Source organism: Chelon labrosus (genome assembly GCF_963514085.1).
Source record: "Chelon labrosus genome assembly, chromosome: 4".
NCBI classification, from domain to species: Eukaryota; Metazoa; Chordata; class Actinopteri; order Mugiliformes; family Mugilidae; genus Chelon; species Chelon labrosus.
This window is the reverse complement of record NC_140340.1, coordinates 21,901,838-21,920,092: the sequence shown is the minus strand read 5'-3', so window position 1 is coordinate 21,920,092 and position 18,255 is coordinate 21,901,838. Positions and strand designations below refer to the sequence as shown.

Here is an 18,255-nt window from a genome sequence, read left to right as displayed (position 1 = left end):
TTCTTTCAGATGAAATCAGTTGTAATACTGCAGATAAATGAAGTTCATCTGAGCCCAAATCATCTATTTGAATATTCTTTCATCAACTTGTTAATTTTAGCTTATATTTATTGAGGAACATAATAAATTATAAATAAACATGGATAGTCAAGAAATTAAATAGACAAATAAATAAATGCATGTACAAATAAGTGAACATTTACATGTGAAATTGAAAAATAACTATGGAGACATTCAGATGTTTAAATAAATCTTCCTGAGACTGTTCTAATGGATTACAGGAAACCATGTGACTTGTTTTAACAATAAAACAATAATAAAACAGTAACAATACCAAAAAAAAAAGTCAGTTTCCAAAATGAAAATAAATAAATAAATAAATAAATAAAATGATGGATCGAATCTGCTTTTATGGATATTGATTAAATTATCGATCACAGAAGAAAGGAAGTAAGAAAAATATGCAATAAATGAGTCCATGCTTGTTCTGTTTCTTTTTAAAATAAATTAAAAATACACATAAAAATATAAACAAAACAACAACAAAATCCATTTCCACCTCTAAAATAAATGAATTAAATAAAATAAAGTTGTCATTATAAAGTTTTTTATGGAAATCCTGGCATGTTAAATTGTATTTTTAAACGTCATTTTTAATGTTATTCTTTTGTGTACTTTATTTGTTGTAACACTTTAAGTATTAAGTTCACAGTCTGAGACCGTTTGATCAGTTTCTGTATTTTCTCATAGATTTTTCTGTCGAGTTGTGAATTTCCTGAAAAATAAATAAATAAATACGCGGCTGGCGCTGATTGGTCGAGCCGTGCCCCGTGTGTCCCGGAAGTGGAAGCGCAGGACTGATGTGTGTCTGGAGTGCAGCAATCTGTCGGCAACATTAGTGTGTAGCGGTGGTTTAGTGGCTTAGAAAATGGACACGTTAAATAAGCTGAAGCAGTTTGACGCTTATCCCAAGACTCTGGAGGATTTCCGAGTGAAGACGTGGGGAGGAGCGACCGGTAAGAGGCTGTAATTCATCAGGGAGCAGCAGCCATTCAGACACACAGGGTGTTAGCTGCTGCGGCTAACAACAAAGCTAACAGCTTAATTTCTCCTTTAAATGATCAAATAGGGTCAAAAGATCAAGTTGCAGCCATGAGAAATCCTCTGGTAACTCTAACACCAACAGAATAAACATCTGTAACATTTACAATTCAGTGCAGCAGCAGTACAGCTAGCTCTGTGATAAATGTGCACATCTAAACACAAACTGAAACTGTATTTGCAAAAAAAAAAAAAAAAAACTTGTGGTATCACCTAATTGTAAGGTATTTGAACTGCTTTATTTTTGGGATGCTTTTAATCAGTTTGCTTCAAACAATAAACACTTTACATTTGTTCACTGATTACATTACAGACCATGTTGGCCTTTTTTAGATTTAGAAGGTGTATTTAAAATAAACTTTTAGAGCAGCACAGACTCATGCTAACAGGGAAATAGAATAGATATGTAAAATCAAATGAATATTATATTATAAAGGTTTAATTACAAAAGAAAATAAAAAGTTACTATTCACTCACCTGAAAATGAATGAGTCCTGCTCAGAATCCTCCTTCATGACTGATCTAATGTTCAGTTGATGTTGAAACGGCATCAGAAAGGTGGTAATTCACCTGGATGATCATTTGAGAGGTTGTAGTGTGTGGTGTTGTTAACCTGAACTGAATTAAACACAAAATCATTTTTGTTATTCAACGCAGCCACTGGCTAAAATGGTCAAAATAATAGGAACATGTGTCGGTACAACACAATATAATTCAATAGCACTACAGCCCACAGCCTTCACAGTGATTACACAGTTGAATCAACAGCTCTCTCGGTGATATTAAACAAATGCCGAATGAAGCTAAGATTGAGTGCAGAGCTGTTTTCTTTATTAATGTAAAACACTTGTTCTGGTCATCTTGAAAACTTGCCACAAGACTTTCTTTCAAATGATTTGCCGCATTTATTCAAATGTCCATTTCGTATATTTGCATTGTAGACAGCTGGTCAGACTAAAACAACACATGCGAAGTGGCTGCATTGATATTTAGGGATGACATTTTTTTTCTGTTACCCCTGCCTCTCGTCCGATGACAGCTGGGATAGGCTCCAGCAGACCCCCGTGACCCTTAACAGGACTAAACGGGTATAGAAGATGAATGAATGAATGAATTTTTTTTCTGTGCGTTCGAAAGTTGGCAGAGCAGTCGTGTTAACAATGAACTGAAAAGTCTGAAAAGAAAACAAACAGCAGCAAGTGCTTCACGTAACGCTTTAAGACAAGAAATACAAGAAGTACAAGACTGTGTAGAATGATTGACAGTTGTCTTTTCCGAAAGCCAGCTTCTGAATTATTTGAGATTACTGACTTTGTGGCTTATTTCCAAATATGTTATCATCAGTTTCTTATATTACTATATCAACAGAAAGTAAAAGTTCATAAAATAAAGACATTTTTTTTTTATTCCTGTGTTTCTCAAACACAAGCTAGGAGGACAATAGGGTTTAGTGCATCTAAGAAAACCCATTCAGTTTTCTCTGATATCATAAAACTTGACTAAAAAAGTGATGGGGGTAGTAAGAGAGGATTTCTCCTTGAAACAGGATTTAAAAAAACTCCAGTGATTCCTAACGTGCACCCTTCCCCTGTGTCTCTGCAGTGACTATCATCAGCGGTGTCATCATGTTAATCCTGTTTGTCTCTGAGCTGCAGTACTATCTCACGAAAGAGGTGAGTTGATCCTCGCGATCTTGTTATCGGATATCCTCCTCAGACGGGAGGAATCCTCAGCATGAAATAAAATTTGGAATAACGGGTTTTGCCTCCAAAACTAGTTCCTACAATCAGTTAATATTTTGATCATTCCAGTCATTTTTCTTGCAGACGTGTGCTCGTTCCAGATGATGAGGATTTACTGCTAGTTGTTATCATGTATGATAGCAAATGGCTATTTTGCCTGTTGTCAGATATATCAAGCAGTTTAAAAGTGACGGTTTGAGCTCTGGAAAGTCACAGTTGGCTCCTCAATGACTAAACAAAACAAAGAATCATTTATATTTAGTAATAATAATTTTCTATCCAACATTCATGGAATTGTTTCCAAGACTAAGAATATATTCATTATTTCTGCATTTGATTGAAAGCCCTCATTTGTAAATTGCAGAATAATGACGATAACGTCTGTCTGGTGTTTCTTGTCTGACTGGTATGATGAGTCTAGTCACACAGATGGTGAAGAAGTCTGCCGAAGGTTTGCAGTCTGCAAACACAGCCGGGAAATAAATAGTCTTTTGTCGTTTGATGAAAGATTACCGACACACTTACTCTTACCTTTAAAGTCAGAGCAAAGAAAATACAACAGAAAAGATCAGACGGTTTTATAATGCAGCAAGTGACAATTGCAGTTCTGTTTCCCAGACATTTGAACATTTTGTTAACAAGAAAAGCACGTCTGAAAAATGCCAGTAGGAGTGTAGTCGAGTGTATTTTGTTTTAAATTCTACTTACATGCAAAAATTACACATGGAATAACTTTCTGTTTCCAAATAAATGTCGAAAGGAGATGCTTTGTTCTCTCACACCTTAAATATCTCCAGTTAAACATTTCATGTGATGAATGTCAGACTAGTTTTGACAGAATGAAAATGCGTCCTCGTCCCGCAGGTCCACCCTGAGCTGTACGTCGACACGTCGCGAGGAGACAAACTGAAAATCAACATTGACGTCATTTTCCCTCACATGCCCTGCGCCTGTAAGTGCTGTTACCTTTCTGCTTTAGCAAAGCACTTCGGGCTCATTTAGCTAACATGCTAATGACGCCAGATGTTTTTGAGCAAGACACAAACGTGCCCTTTTTTTTCCCCCTCCCTTTGCAGATCTCAGTATAGATGCGATGGACGTGGCCGGCGAGCAGCAGCTGGACGTTGAACACAACCTGTTCAAACAGCGGCTGGATAAAGATCTGAAACCCGTCACCCTCGAGGCAGAAAAGCACGGTAAACTCTGACTCTGTGCTGACCCTAACCACCTGACGCAGCTAGACGGCTTCTGACTGACATTCAAACCATGAATGGAGCCATGTTGAAACAAAGCACACAAAGAGCTGCAGGTTTCCCTCAGTAGCAGTTTGTTCCTCTTTCTCAGAGCTTAAACAGTGGAGTTAGCAGAATGCTGCTCTACAAGGTATTCAAACAGGAAGGTGTGTCTGCATAAGACAGCACCTGGATTAACGCTGTGATACATGGCAAAACGTCAGAGAGCTTAAACTTTTTCTGGAAAGCCCTTTGTTTTTCTTGGAGGAGCTTCTGCATCAGAAATAGTTGGGACATTTTTAAACCTATACTATGCTATAAGAGTGACTTGTTCCACTTGGTTTTGTTTTGTTTCACACAGCGATTAACATTCTCTTACTGGAAGTAATGTGAGAGCATTTACAGTTCTTTGGTAGTGTACAAGAAAGTAAACAGTATGCATACAGTATCAAGGAGTGTTACTTCTACAGTTACATTGATTCCATGTGCTGATGCACATTTAATAGTTTGGTTTAATCAGAGTTAGATCACATTCACACCACAAACAAACTGCTGGACTGGACTGTGTCGATGTGTTGATCAAACCTTTATTGCTAAACTTCTTCAAGCCTCTCCTGATGTTCTGGGTTCAACTCCGGTACAAACATATGGACTGATGTGGCTTCACAGCGTAGCACTGTTGTACTCTACAGATACACTTCTCAAGGCAACACTAACAGAGGGTTACAGGTGCTCATTTTCATCCTGGCTGAGAAAAGGCCTGTATTTGACATGGGCCTGTTTATCAGAACCATTGAGAATTTTTAACCAAAGCATGTAACAGAGATTCTACCAAGTCATGATAGAAACATTATCAACCTGTGAGAATGGGCATCTGATGTCTCCTTTAATGTGCGGCTACTTTGATTAGGAACGACTCGGCGTGATAATCAGACAGAAAGAACACAGGATGTTTGTTGGTCGGCAGTCAAAACGAGGATGTTGTGTTTCAGAACTTGGTAAAGCTGACGACGGTGAAGTGTTTGATCCCAGTACGCTGGACCCCAACAGATGTGAGAGCTGCTACGGAGCTGAGACCGAAGACCTCAAGTGAGACGCCAACACGCACACAATCTCTGCTTTTTCTGTCTGTGTGATTCTCTGTAATGCTGGATTTCCTTGCCTTGTGTGTGCAGATGCTGTAACACCTGTGATGACGTGCGGGAAGCGTACCGGCGGCGAGGCTGGGCGTTCAAGAACGCCGACACCATCGAGCAGTGTAAGAGGGAGGGCTTCACACAGAAGATGCAGGAGCAGAAGAACGAAGGCTGTCAGGTTTACGGCTTCCTGGAAGTCAACAAGGTGCTATGATTCTCATGGTTCTTCCAGCAGGGCGCTTAGAGGGACTTTTTTTAAATATGTGAAAGTGACGTCAGTGTTTGAGTACATCTTTTGCGAGGAAGATTGTTCATTTGCTGGATATGTTGTCCATCAAGGCATGCAACATCAAATGACTTAATTCCTGCAGTATTACAGTTTTAATTTCTCAAACTATTGTGACTTTATTGTCAAAATCATAAATGTTCATTGTCTTGAAATCAGCTGTCTATATATTGAATGTTGTCACTTTCTTTTTTTATTGACCCTTCTCTCCTCTTTGTGCTTCAGGTGGCAGGAAATTTCCACTTCGCTCCAGGAAAGAGTTTCCAGCAGTCCCATGTCCACGGTAAGACAAGCTGTCCATTCATCCTGCTCATAAACGGACCAAACCATTCAAGGTTTTTAACACCCTTTGTTTAAACAAAACACAGACTTTGCAGACCCTAAATAAAACACATTTCCATCTTTGCTGAATTTTAGTTTTCAGAGGTAAAAATGACCTCTTATATATCTGAAACAGTTTCTGCAATGATCTGAGATCAGCCACAGCTGTTCACTCTATTTAATCGCTATACAACGTGAGACTTTCTTTAAAGACTCGAATCTCAACAAGAGATTTCACATTTCCTTGTCAAATATAAATAAAGGGTGTTTAGAGACTTCTGACTGGTTTGTATGATCATTTTGTCTCTCTTCATCCCTGCATCCATCAAACCTTTACATAGCACCTCACATCTAGATCTGCATGTTGAGTCTCTTTTATAGCGGTCAGTATTATTTTAACATCATCCGGCCCTCTCAGAGCGTGAGTTGGTTTAGCTTCCAGATTTAGCAGAATAAAAATAATTGGAGAGATCAGACAGTTCAATTTGGTTTAAAAGCTCTGACAAAACATAAACAGTTTGTACCTTTCAGTGACTGAAAAGAGAAATGGACTTCGTGTGCCCGATGACGTTCATGTCATCTTTGATGCGGTGCAGTGGGGTTTGACTGATGCAATATGCTTTAATTTTCCAAATGCTGGCAGGGTCTCTGTTCAGACCGGCTTAAGTCAAGGAAAAGCCTCACGCAGGCCATGATGAGACTGCATCGATTTACAGTCAAACTAAACTGATTGTTTTTCAGGAGCTGACAAATAAAATCTGTTCCAGCTCTGCCTTGTCGAATTGTTTTCAGTTTTTACCAGCGCACAAACAAGTGCCTCGTGATGTATTAGTCTAACCCTAAAAAGCACAACCTCCTCACACTCTTTTGCTTGTCCTTTGAATTTGTCTACATTTTGATTCCTTCCGTTCCTTTCTTCCTTTGCTTGCTTCTTCTGATTTTTCTGCCCTGCCATCAGTGTGACTGGACTGTTCTCGTTTTGTCTTGATGTAGATGTTTCCATCGCCTGTACATTCAAATAGAGCAGGAAATTAACAGTAGCCAGCCACCAGATGCTTTAGATGTTTTCTCTAACAGCCAATTTAACAAGACCGTAAAACTGGTGGGCTGCTAATATTTGGACAGCAAGTACTCCGACTTGTTTGGTAAAATAGTGAAATTAGCAGTTTCTTCCAGTTTCCTACCCAGAATACGACAGCTTTCTCTCATCTTTGGTGCCAGAATATTAATACATACATTTCACCGACTGAAAGTACTTGCATTGATTTAGTTGATGTGAGATTTAAAAGCTCAGCAGCAGAAACAAGAGACAAGAATCACTGGAGGACTTCAGATGAGGCTGAAACAAATCCTCTCAAGCCCAGTTTAGCCCAGTGACCTAAAAGTGTTAAAAACCTCATCATGTGTTTGGGGCTGCACGATTACTCTGACAGAAGTCATACTGACTATTTTCTAAACCACAAGAGGATCAAACGTTTTGGCACAGAAGTAAAATAATCTAATCCTTGCCTGTGAGATCGTCTGACTTCATGTTAAATCAAGTGTAGTGGAGTTAAGTCAAGATTTTAATTCATTTTCATTCATTTTCAGCCCAGAGAGGTGTTTTAACATTTAATTTTCCTCATTTAATCATTTTCATTCTTTAATATATTAGATTTATGAAATTAAGGAGCATGAAAAACATTAAATAACAAAACATAATTTGTCAGAGTTGTGCAGCCCCTCACACACACTAACGTATAACATGGTTCATTGTCTACCTGCATCATTATAGTGACTCTTCTCTCTTCTTTCTGCAGTGCACGCTGTGGAAAGTAAGTCCTTCTTTCTTTGCAGATTTTCTCAAACAACAGCTTTCATTTATTGTATTCTCCTGTTTCTTGATGTATGAGGACAAAACTGTGTGTATAGACATACCTACTGTATCATGGTATAGCAATAATTAATTAGTGAGTAATGAAATGTCTTTTCTTGCCACTAAAACTAAAGAAAATGTTATATTTCAGTTGGAATGCTATTGATTTCACACAGTGGCATTCCTGCTGCGTAGACGACCCAGTTCAGACCTGGTGTCATTACGCATCTCGAGTAGTTTGATCGCAAGTGACCAGTTTAAAGTACAGGTGTGAACACACCCTGGATGCATTGAAGACTCACTCAGATCACATTTGATGGTGGTTCATTCTTTCAGTTGTGTAGTTGTGTTTCCACAAAAACTTGCATCCTCTTGCATAAGCATGAGGTTTGCCTGATTCATCCAAGAAAAAAAAACACACAACAGCTACTTTGAATGATTGGCAAAAAAGCTTAAGCTAAAGCACCGTAAGTGATGCTGCTTCCTTAGTAGTGAGAGTTATATTACATATTATGACCTTGTAGCTGTTAATTAATTAAATAATAAATAAATCTAAACAAGAATTATCAAATCAAATGAATACACAGGACAGGTGAGTGAGAGCCATTACAGCTTGTTCCACATTTGGTATCATGTCCCCACGATACCTCGGACACGAACAGCGCTGTTTGTGGTCCTGAAACAGCGGTAGCTAGAGACCCACTGTTTTGATACAGCAGCGGTTTGCTCAAAAGTTTTCTGTGCATTTTAATGCCAGGTGTGATCACACGTACCTAAAGCTGGCCAGGTGTGATCTGATCACTCAGGATGCATGTTAACACCGGGTCTGAACAGGGCTTTATAAAACCATTTTTGCTGCAGAGGGAGCTGGATAAAGTCTGAAACTACATAACGTTATCACCAAGGGGTCCTGAACAGTTCAAGTTTTAAAATGAAAAATATCTGTCCATCTTGAGTCCAGAGACTCAAATATGTCGGTAAAGTTTATAAATACAGTCTCATTTAAGGAAGGCCAGGGGCTCAACATCTTGCAGATGGAACGTGACCGGGCCGCGACCATCTCTGATATAACTTAACGTTTGTGTAACTGTGATCTTTCCATCTATAAACTAATCAGACTGAACAGCTGAATCGAGAGGCAGTAATCCACCACGAACTGATCAGTAACTCGCAATTCTTTTCCTGTACTCGATGTATACTGATATATTTTTCAATAAATATGTTAAAGTGATGTTTTGTTTCTTTGCAGTACACGACCTGCAGAGCTTTGGCTTAGACAACGTAAGTAGCATAAATGTTTCCTTGATCTATGTGTTTTTAGCTCCTTAATATACAAATATATACTATAGTTTTTTCCATGCTGATTTAATCATTTTAAATAATTTGAGGTTGTTACTATTAAATAAATAAGCTATCTTGTCTTTTAGGGAGTCAGATCAGTGCATTGGGTCAGTGATGATTGCAGGGAGAACGATGTGAATGAAAGTATTGTGGTTATTGCTCACAACTATGAGGTGCTTCTTAAGTATTTTAACTCATAATTCTTCTGTCTTCTACAGATCAACATGACCCATCTGATAAAACACTTGTCATTTGGTAAAGATTACCCCGGCATCGTTAACCCTCTGGACGGGACAGACGTCACAGCACCACAAGGTCAGTTCTGTAATGGCTACAGCAGTGCAACACTAACATTTACTTTCAGAGTATTCACTCCAGTTCAGAAGTTTTGCGCTCTGAGACCGAACAGGCTGTCAGACAGCAATTGCACTTTCATCTGTGCCGCAGATCTATGTAACAAAATACATCATTACGTCTCCATGGATATTTATGTGCTGGCAGCGGGTGCATTCATCACTTGAATGATATTTTTATGACTTCTCTGAGGAACAGCAGTCTTTACAGTGTTATTTTCCATCTGTTATCAGGAAGGGACTTTTATAGCTTTTATCACGTAATTCAGTCTAACATTATCCTGGACTCTGCTATCTTAGGAGTCCACTAACTAACACTGAAGTAGTTACTTGCACAACAGCAGCAGTGGATGAAGCAGTTACTGTTTCAGCTTCTGGCTACATTTCCCAGTCCACATATAAATGAATCTGCTTGTCACGCATCGCTTCATTAACATACAGTCAGTAGTAGATGTTACAGGCTCTGGTTGCCGTGGTAAGCCTTTTATATATTTCCCACTCGAAATGTTTGACTGAAACAAGCAGAGTATAATAATATTGCTATGAAGCTCTAGTTTTTCTTGTCCGTCAGGGTTCACCTAACGCTCCAAGTCCACTATCAGCATGGTGGTGGTAGGAACCAAAATCTGGACAGTGTTTCCTTGTGGAAATCTGTGTATGTAACCCTGTCAGTTGCTCCCTTTGGTGGTTGCCTCCAATACGTTGCCCCAAAATTGAGATTTGTTTAACTTGGTAGCTGTGCACTTTGCGTCGCCAAATGTTTTGTCTACTTTGCTAAAACTTGATGAATTTCATTCATGTTCGATTGTTTCGTCACATCACAACTAGTCTCTTCCTGTGTGTGCGCACCTCTTAAGCATTTAGTTTATATAAAACAACAGATTTGAACATCCAGGAATAAAAGCCCACTTCTGGTTTGACATCCCATGTTTCATCCATGTGGATTGAAGTTTAGTTTTTGTCTTCAGCTATTGTGGTTCAGTTACCTGCGAGCAGGACATTGGCGGCGTCAGAAAGTATAACACGGCCACTCTGAAGACCTTTTGACAAATCTGAACTTTTATTGACAAAACTAGACTGCAGGTTGAGAGCGCGACAGCAGTGAGCGGACAGAGAGCTGTTGTTGTAGTTATCTGAAAAGTCCCATGGCTGTATAGCTGTGTGAAGGACGTCGTTCCTCAACAGCGGATGCCCATACCGATGGCCATGAAGGTGCCGAATGTCCCTCCGCTCTGCATCATGGTTTTTCCTACTCCTCCCATCAGCTCCCTGCCACGCATGCCAATCCTGACAGACAGAAGAGACCGTTTTTAACTTTGATGTACACTAGAGTGTGCGATATAATATTTCACATCAGAAATACAGATTCATTTAAAAGCACGATAGCTTGAATGCACACAAAGTTACCTGAGACAGGAGAAAGTGCCAAACATGGCACCGGCAGCCATTCCTACTGCAAACCCCATCATGAAGCCCATCTTGACCCGATCAAAGCAGCTCGGCTGCGTCTGGCCATATGGACCTACAGCTACAGGCATCTGTAAAGGACAATTTTTAAAGACAGGGCAGATTGTCAGTAGTCTGTTATGGTTCTGCTTTCAGACTGACAAATACAGCCCACCCTCAAGTAACACTGGAACTATAGATTAATATGTATGAACTGATTTAAGATCAGTCTACTAAAGTAAATTATTAATAATGTGATCTAAAAATGCCAGAAAATGCTGAAACTGTGTTCATGCTGCTGCTTTCACCTACAGTTAGCTTTAATGCTTCCAAAGGTGTGTTACTGCTTAATATTACCTGCACTAAAGCCTAGTATTTATTTAACACAGACCTTCTGGATACGTGCCACGTTTCCAGTGACAGTACTCGCCACATGCATGTAAGATTAGTGAGTGTTTGTAAGGAGGGATGAGGTTAATCACTGTCAAATCGGAAGCTAGGCTAACGTTAGCGGTTGACCATTTACGTGAACGTTCGCCATTTTTAAACTGTGCAACTTACAACCAAATAACGACGTAGTGTTTTTTTGTTTCTGTAAACTTTAAACATCAAACCTGATCAAATAGAATCTGTCAATTTCATTTTTACCACATCGGGTCGTTTGTTGTGCTAGCTTAGCATGCTAACCACCTGGCTAACGTCACCTGTGGCCTTGACAGATAAACACGACACGCTTCCGCCGACTGCTTGTGTGTTTTTACAGATTCAATATAACTCAGTCACGAACTAACTTACCTTGAATAATTTATTTAAAGTGGGGGTGCTTTTCCTTCGTAAATATAGTTTTCGAGTATTATTGAGAGGCGTTTAAATGTCTTTCGAGCAGACCTCCATAACCGGATACAGGAAGAAGGGAGAAGACAGAGGAGGTCGATAAAGACGACAAATAGCGTCGAGGAGAACGTGAACAGCGCCACCCAGTGGTTCAATTCATTACTGGAAATCACTATTTGCCAATTTATTTTTTATTTAGCATCTAATTTAATCAATTTATTTAAAAAAAAAAATACCTTTTTTATTTGCAAAATGAGTGGTGGCAAACGTGTTTCCAGTTTATTTCCAGGGTGATGTAGATGTTATCCACCTTAAACTCACATGTTTGAGTAAAGAAAATGATCCACCTTAACCACATGGCCATAGACACTATGCTGCTTTTATGGTTCTGACGTTGCTGGTTTTAAATGTGTGTGTGTTTTTTTTTTTTTTCTTACAGCATCAATGATGTACCAGTATTTTGTGAAAATTGTTCCCACCATCTACGTGAAAACTGACGGAGAGGTGAGTCAAACGTTCTGCTCAAATTTATTTCTCAAATTCACCTTTGAGCTGAAAGTGAGAGTAAAATAAAGGATTAGATTTAATCATTACTTTGAGAAAACGGTGCTGTCATCTTTGTTTTATTAGTATACTTTAATTATGGATGATTTTGAGTGTGTACCTTAAAGAAAAATGGTTCTCTTCTCAAGTGTGTTTGCCTTCAAAGTTGCTGCCATGACACCAGAAACAGCCTGGATCAGTGTTTTCTTGTCATTTTGTTTTTTTTTTCCAGGTGGTAAAAACGAACCAGTTCTCAGTAACGAGGCACGAGAAAGTGGCTAACGGGCTAATAGGAGACCAGGGGCTGCCGGGCGTCTTTGTTTTATATGAGCTGTCACCCATGATGGTTAAATTCACAGAGAAACACAGGTAGGTTGTAACAGTGAAACACACAGTATAATTTACACCAGTTTATCAGTGTATCCATGGAAATCCACTACAGACTCGTAAATATGAAATCTGTCTCATTCGGCATTCTTTTGCTTGGTATATAAATAAAGCTGTTTCTCTCAAATTGAATGTTTTATCTGCACTGCTGCACCATTGTTCCAAATGGGACTAAGTGATGAGCCGTAAAACGTTTAAGACATTTAAAGGAACTACACTGATTCAAGGAGTTCATTTAAGTTGCATCTTAAAGAAAAATGACATCTGTTTGCGTGAGAGAATAACTGAATAACTTTTCTCTTTGCTCAGGTCATTCACACACTTCCTAACAGGAGTTTGTGCCATTATTGGAGGTGTATTCACAGGTCAGTCCCTCTCTGTGTTACCTGAGATTATACACCACAACATAATATGGATGCTGAATGAAGTAGATCAAGTCTGACACTCTGTCCATGTCTCTGTCCTCTCCTCTGACTCTCGCAGTGGCCGGTCTGATCGACTCGCTCATCTACCACTCAGCTCGTGCCATCCAGAAGAAGATAGAGCTGGGCAAGGCGTCTTAACAGCGCCCCCCGCTGGCCTCCATGGTGCAACACAGAACCAGGACACTGACACAGAGGCCAGGACAGAGAGAAGATGGACAGACATGCGCAGGGAGACATTTGAAAGCAGGAGTTTGTTTTCTCTTCACCTCTCTGTTGTCTGTCAGACTGAGAGAAAGAAAATCCAGAGAGAGAGAGAGAGAGAGAGAGAGAGAGAGGCTATAAATCAGAAAGATTTCAAATTGACTGGAGGATGCCTCATTGATTCAGCCCCAGACGACTGAAGCCTCTTGATTTCCGGTGATCCTGTTTCCATCCTGCTCCCGCGTTGGGCTGCGCTCAGATCAACAACCGTGAATGTCTGTTAGAGGATCTGTGGTCAAGACGCTCGTCTGGAGGAGTGGGAAAGAGAGGGTATGGACGCTTTGAGGAATGTGTCACCCAAATCATTGTTTTCTTATCTGTTACTCACCTCATGTAACCTGGACTCATGGACAAATTTAGGTTGTAGATTAAAGGGTAAATCTGGTTTATTTCCATCAACAAATCTCACAAGAAGTAAACCAACTATAAACTGATCATACCTGCAGGATGTCTTCTGTGCCGTTTTAAGAAGTTACCATTGTCTGCGTACAAAGATGGACAAACCATCCGAGACATCACCCATAAGATTCTTGGGAGCGTTTTGATGCTCAATCTGGGTGGTGCATCTTGGCAGCACCGGTTAATTCAAAAATGGTCAAAGAGGTGGAGGGTGAATGGAGCTGAGCAGACGGGTAGCAACTTACTAGGACACAGCGGCCACACTGTTAGTTATGTATAACTTAATGCCCTGATAAAATTTAAATTACCAAGTTGAATAAAAATTCACAGTTTAAAACATGTTTATTTCTGCTGTAAAGTTGAACATAACTCGGGGTTTGATTGGCTTTTAAGTCCGCCTCTAGTGGACATTAGAGGAGCTGCAGTTTTAAAGCTGTGCGGTTTGCTGCTTAGAAATTAGAGGATCAAAGCGTACTGTTCAGACAACACATTGTTGGTTTATATGGGATTTGTTGATCTTTAAAAAAAAAATAAACATAGCCAGAATCATAAGTTTTCGCCATATATACCTTTTACATTGAGTGTTTGAATATTGCTAACATTTAATTAAATTCCAGTTTTCATACAACTTTGGATGATCTATTCAAACTAATACCCATCATTGTACTTAAAGACTGATTTGAGATATTTTGATATTTTGTAATCTGACCCACTTTTTGTCCAGGCCTTAAGTTGTGAGTAGTTGATAAAAAAAAAATAAAAAACTGGGTGATGTGTTCCTACAAAGAGAAACCAGATTCAAGCAGCTAAAACAACGACACTACACAGGCAGATCTTTGTCCTCGCTTGGTTTAAAGCCACTATGTTTAGATTTTTTTTTTTTAATCAAATTATTCTGCTGGCATAATTTTGTAGAAAAAGTTTCAGATTTATTCAGTCTGTGTTTGCTATCAACCCCTTCATCTCCACGTCCCAGGCTTTCTTTCAGGGCTCTAGGGTGTAACGCCGGTGTGGGAGTCATCTTTTTTTTGTTTGTTTTCATTTCGTGTCACTGTTTTCTGTCGATGCCAATTCAGGTTGGGTTTAGGAAATGATCATGGTTTGACACATACACTCACACTGTTAGTCACCACAGTACCCAAATCATTTTTGGCTGGGTGGCAAGTGCATTGAGTAAATGATCGCCCCCTGCACGTACTGCACCACACACTCAGATAAGCAACACGAAACATGACTCTGATGTGGTATCTTTAAGGTTGTTTGGCCGACGTCAGTCTGATTTGTCTGGGAAAAAAAACTCCCTGCTGCACAGGTCAGTCTATGACTGATGGAGCTGCTTATCTCAGCTTTACCCAACTCCTACGAATCCTCAAAAGGTTTTCAAATTTTCCTAATATTACAACATCCTGCTCTGGTTTATCACTGCCAAGCACAACCATATCATGTAATTAATCAGTCAGTCTGCAGAGCTGGACCACATCCTGGTGGGTCTCATCATGTACAAGAATAATGTATTTTTAAATTGACTTACTAAAGCATGGTACTGTGCCAATTTTTAATGTTGCCATTCAGTAGTCTTTATTCATAACTCCACATATGAAGCTCGAGAGGACATTTTTGACAGCGTGGTTCTGATGCCATGGAGCGTCACATTTGCTGCACATTTGCTCTAACTTTATTGGTCCAAAAATAATTTATTTATTTCAACCAGAGAGAAACTACCAGATCAAGTATTTACACGGTTATTAGGAGATCAGATTTTCATGTTGAAGAGATTATCAAATAGTTTTCACCGCTCCTCTACATCTGATTGAACACTCCTTCTAATCGGACTAGTCTGTTCTGACTGAGGTAGTTACACGAGGCATTTTTATTCTTATTGAACTACTATTATCATTATTAGTGGAAGAGTCCGTGTAAACGCAGCATATGAGTCAGACATCAGTGCCAATAATACCACTTTAAAGTTTTCGTCTTCAAGAAACCCCGCATGAGTCCTTGTGTCAGCTTGATTTTGGGACATGGAGGACTAAAAACTTTCACCTGGGTTTCATCCTCACTAATGTGTGTATTACCAATACATCACTGGATTCTGTCAGAGCCAGGGGGTTTAAAATCCTGCACATAGTGGCTTGAACAACTGATTTTAGGACTGAATAAATAAGAGAATGACTGGGTATAATCTCAAGATGAGTTCGTGGCAGTGTGAATGGAGCCAGGTATTTAAAAAAAAAAAAAAAAAAAAAAAGCCACATGTGTTCACACTCAACCAGGAAATTCCCTATAGCTGCCTGTAGTGTAGTCAGACACATTTGTCAGATTTCTCCTTCTTTTCTTCAACCTGCAGATTTTAGACCTTTAATGTTTTTTTTCCTAAAGCAACAGCTCACTTTTGATCTTTTAAACTGATCCCCACCAGAAAATGAATCAAATAGACGATGTGATTTTACCACTTTTCGTTGTTGTAAATAGTGTACAGACTCATCCATCACTGCCTCAGAGAAGGGACGGAAACAACTAAATGCTAATTTCCTTTTAAGATAATCTGTAAAGGGCTGCTGCTATTCTTTCTTTTATTCTGTGGGACAACAGAACACAACCTGCCCTGATAAACTGCTGTCAAACAACAGTTGTTTTTTTTGTTGTTTGTTTTTCCGGCTCGTGGGCGGATGTTAAAGAGCCACCATACAACCAGTAGCTTCAGATGAACTTCAGTCAGTAAATGACAGGGCCGACGGGGAAGCAGCTCCAAACCGCTATTCTGACTTTGTTCCTAGCTCACATGTTGAGTCCAGATGTTTGTGTCTCTGCGTTTATTTTTAATCCTTAGACAGACAGAAGCAGACTCAGAGGTGAAGAAAGCCATTTCTCAAATAACCCACACTGATGTTTCAGCTCATGAACTGTGAGTCAGGCTCAGTTTACGTCATATTCAACCATTGTTTCAAAAGCGTTCCATCCGTTTTTACATTGAGCCTTCAGTTTATACACTGAGGTTTTAGCTCATATAAGGTGTCTGAGATAATGAGTCATCCCTCGGTCGTCTTTGCTTCATTCTTGCTGGTTGAATCATGAACTTTCTCTTGCTGTGTTCAAGGAGAACTGGAAATCCAAACTCTCAGAGTCTATCTGGACTTCAAGCGCTCAGATGCACTCTGCACAATCTGGACACAGACTGCACAAAGTTTCCTCTTGCCGAAGTCCTTCGTGGAAGATTTTGTCCGAATAATGAGGTATATTTAAATTGAATGTCACAAGTCATTACTAAGCATCTCAAGGCTATTTTAGACCTTGCAGAACTGGACCAAACCTTTATCATGGACTTACTTCACCCTCTGTTCTGACTCTTCTGTTGGTCTATTTGACAGTATACTGATGTGAAGCAGGTGTAATCTGCCTGATGCTCACATCAGTGTGGCAGGCTACAACAAATACTCCAGTATTAAGGCTGTAACGAGACACCTCAATGATCCCAAATATCTCTTCTCTCTGTTCTATAGCTTCTGAGGTCTGATCAATGCCATTTGATCTTAAACTTGATGGTTGGGTTGTTGCACCTTTTAACATCTAAATCAGGGGCAGGGGTTGTGTGTAAGTGCACAAGTGTGTGTGGGGGGTATGTTCTGATGCTGTGTGTGTGTGTGTGTGTGTGTGTAAGGGTGAAAGAGAGAAATGTATTTATATTTTGATTGTCCTCAGACAGTTTTTAAAATGACAAAATAAATGTTGAATACAGCTTCAGTTACGTGCCGCCTTGTTCATTCGGTTTCAGTAAATATATTTATGAATGTAGTTCAAGGAGCCTGTTTAAGTCAAAGTCACGTCACCATCAAGGGCGACTTGACAAATTATTGGGGATCCCAGCTTTCCACAACAATAAGTCTGGATTAATAAGGGGAGATTAATGAGTTTGTCCCATTTGACACGGGCTAGTTGCAGCCAGTGGTCCATTTGGAATTGGTTTATAGCAAATTTTAAACATATAATGGAACATGGCCCACACGTGGAGCATGCACTTGACTGTATTGTACTAATTAGTTTTAACAGTGGGCGGCGCTAGCGTCTTGAATGCTGCAGTTTCTCCACAAAGCAAAAATAATCAAAGAAGACTTTTGCCACAAAAAAAATGGCAGAACCAAAGAAACGCAAGCAAGTGTGCCTGTTTGATATGAAATGAATCTGCTCCTGTGATAGAAGAGTACAGTATACAACGACCTACACTGGTGACCAACGACAGCAGAGCATTCAGCAAATGGCAGCTAGTCTGACGCTCTACAACTGTCTCTCTTCATGCTAGCAAAGCGCAGGAAAGTGCCACAGTGGCCAGTTAAAAGTCCACTCATTGTCTGACATGGGAAAACCTTTCTCAGATGGTGACTTTAGAAAAGAGTGCCTCAATAAGTCGTAGAAATGAATGTGCCTGGAAAAAAAGCAGCATCCAACAACGTTAGCATGTCTGTGCAGAGGATTGAGAATCAGAACAATCGACAACAAAGAGTTGAAAAGTATATTCCACAGTACTCAGGTGTTAATAACTCAAGCTTGAAACATACCCCTTTGCCCTGTACCACTTTTCACCTGAGTGGCCCTGCT

General features: G+C 39.6%; 2 protein-coding genes across 2 annotated transcripts; one reads left to right on the top strand and one right to left on the bottom strand.

Moving 5' to 3' along the window:
- The first annotated feature begins 707 nt into the window (after positions 1–707).
- ergic3 (ERGIC and golgi 3) lies at positions 708–18,060 on the top strand. The gene is made up of 13 exons (XM_084542484.1): positions 708–1,016; positions 2,704–2,774; positions 3,708–3,795; positions 3,920–4,039; positions 5,068–5,164; positions 5,251–5,416; positions 5,723–5,780; positions 8,923–8,954; positions 9,233–9,329; positions 12,087–12,151; positions 12,423–12,559; positions 12,887–12,942; positions 13,061–18,060. The coding sequence occupies exons 1-13, from the start codon at positions 929–931 to the stop codon at positions 13,138–13,140; spliced, it is 1,155 nt and encodes a 384-aa protein (XP_084398610.1). The 5' UTR covers positions 708–928; the 3' UTR covers positions 13,141–18,060.
- Positions 10,406–11,755, bottom strand: romo1 (reactive oxygen species modulator 1). Its single transcript, XM_084542503.1, has 3 exons — positions 11,609–11,755; positions 10,775–10,905; positions 10,406–10,654 (listed from the first exon to the last, which is right to left on the bottom strand). The coding sequence occupies exons 2-3, from the start codon at positions 10,903–10,905 to the stop codon at positions 10,546–10,548; spliced, it is 240 nt and encodes a 79-aa protein (XP_084398629.1). The 5' UTR covers positions 11,609–11,755; the 3' UTR covers positions 10,406–10,545.
- Positions 18,061–18,255: the final 195 nt, after the last annotated feature.

What these genes read in the sequence shown, in the direction of transcription:
- ergic3 (XM_084542484.1), top strand. Translation starts at nt 929, where the DNA reads ATGGACACGTTAAATAAGCTGAAGCAGTTTGACGCTTATCCCAAGACT. An exon ending in GACGTGGGGAGGAGCGACCG is followed by an intron (nt 1,017 to 2,703) that starts GTAAGAGGCTGT and finishes GTGTCTCTGCAG; the next exon opens with TGACTATCATCAGCGGTGTC. An exon ending in AGAGCTTTGGCTTAGACAAC is followed by an intron (nt 8,955 to 9,232) that starts GTAAGTAGCATA and finishes TGTCTTCTACAG; the next exon opens with ATCAACATGACCCATCTGAT.
- romo1 (XM_084542503.1), bottom strand. Translation starts at nt 10,905, where the DNA reads ATGCCTGTAGCTGTAGGTCCATATGGCCAGACGCAGCCGAGCTGCTTT. An exon ending in GGCACTTTCTCCTGTCTCAG is followed by an intron (nt 10,655 to 10,774) that starts GTAACTTTGTGT and finishes TCTGTCTGTCAG; the next exon opens with GATTGGCATGCGTGGCAGGG.